Below are 1,462 nucleotides of genomic sequence, written 5' to 3' on the forward strand. Positions count from 1 at the left end.
GTGGTCGTGGGGGCTGTAGAGGTGGCCACAGTGGGGCCTGTGGCAGTGGAGGTGGTGGCAGTGGAGGCTGTGGCAGTGGAGGTGGTGGTCGTGGGGGCTGTGGCAGTGGAGGTGGTGGCAGTGGATGTGGTGGCAGTGGGGGCTGTGGCAGTGGAGGTGGTGGTCGTGGGGGCTGTGGCAGTGGAGGTGGTGGCAGTGGATGTGGCAGTGGGGCCTGTGGCAGTGGAAGTGGTGGCAGTGGGAGCTGTAGAGGTGGCCACAGTGGTGACTGTAGCAGTGGATGCGCTGGCAGTGGGGGCTGTGGCAGTGGAGATAGTGGCTGTGGGGGCTGTGGCAGTGGGAGCTGTAGAGGTGGGAGTGGGGGCTGTGGCAGTGGATGTGATGGCAGTGGGGCCTGTGGCAGTGGAGGTGGTGGCAGTGGGAGCTGTGGCAGTGGAGGTGGTGGTCGTGGATGTGATGGCAGTGGGGCCTGTGGCAGTGGAGGTGGTGGCAGTGGGAGCTGTGGTAGTGGAGGTGGTGGTCGTGGGGGCTGTGGCAGTGGATGTGGTGGCAGTGGGGGCTGTAGAGGTGGCCACAGTGGTGACTGTAGCAGTCGATGCAGTGGCAGTGGGAGCTGTAGAGGTGGGAGTGGGGGCTATGGCAGTGGATGTGATGGCAGTGGGGCCTGTGGCAGTGGAGGTGGTGGCAGTGGGAGCTGTAGAGGTGGCCACAGTGGTGGCTGTGGCAGTGGGGGCTGTGGCAGTAGAGGTGGTGCCAATGGGGGCTGTGGCAGTGGAGGTGGTGGCACTGGGGGCTGTGGCAGTGGAGGTGGTGGCAGTGGGAGCTGTAGAGGTGGCACTGGGGGCTATGGCAGTGGATGCGGTGGCAGTGGTGGCTGTGGCAGTGGATATGGTGGCAATGGGAGCTGTAGAGGTGGGAGTGGTGGCTGTGGCAGTGGAGGTGGTGACCGTGGGGGCTGTGGCAGTGGGAGCTGTAGAGGTGGCAGTGGTGACTGTAGCAGTGAATGTGGTGGCAGTGGGGGCTGTAGCAGTGTATGTGGTGGCAGTGGGGGCTGTGGCAGTGGAGGTGGCGGCCGTGGGGGCTGTAGAGGTGGCCACAGTGGTGGCTGTGGCAGTGGAGGTGGTGGCCCTGGGGGCTGTGGCAGTGGAGGTGGTGGCAGTGGAGACTGTGGCAGTGGAGGTGGTGGCAGTGGAGGTGGTGGCCATGGGGACTGTGGCCGTGGGGGCTGTAGAGGTGGCTACAGTGGTGGCTGTGGCAGTGGAGGTGGTGGCCGTGGAGGTGGTGGCCGTGGGGGCTGTGGCCGTGGGGGCTGTGGCAGTGGTGGCTGTAGAGGTGGCCGCAGTGGTGGCTGTGGCAGTGGAGGTGGTGGCCGTGGGGGCTGTGGCAGTGGATGCGGTGGCAGTGGTGGTGGGGGGCGTGGGCTCCCCGCAGTGGCTGTACCCACAGCACAGCACGCGGATTT

General features: G+C 66.1%; 1 protein-coding gene across 1 annotated transcript; it reads right to left on the reverse strand.

Moving 5' to 3' along the window:
* Positions 1-214: 214 nt before the first annotated feature.
* LOC113617250 (cell wall protein DAN4-like) lies at positions 215-1,378 on the reverse strand (the record flags this gene model as incomplete). Its single annotated transcript, XM_027100487.1, has 4 exons — positions 215-418; positions 665-970; positions 1,074-1,128; positions 1,212-1,378. Coding segments are annotated over 4 exons (732 nt in total), but the record flags the coding sequence as incomplete, so codon positions are not given.
* Positions 1,379-1,462: the final 84 nt, after the last annotated feature.

The sequence above is a fragment of the Aethalodelphis obliquidens genome, unplaced genomic scaffold, assembly GCF_003676395.1.
Source record: "Aethalodelphis obliquidens isolate GAN/ISIS:26980383/991018 unplaced genomic scaffold, ASM367639v1 scaffold4125, whole genome shotgun sequence".
NCBI classification, from domain to species: Eukaryota; Metazoa; Chordata; class Mammalia; order Artiodactyla; family Delphinidae; genus Aethalodelphis; species Aethalodelphis obliquidens.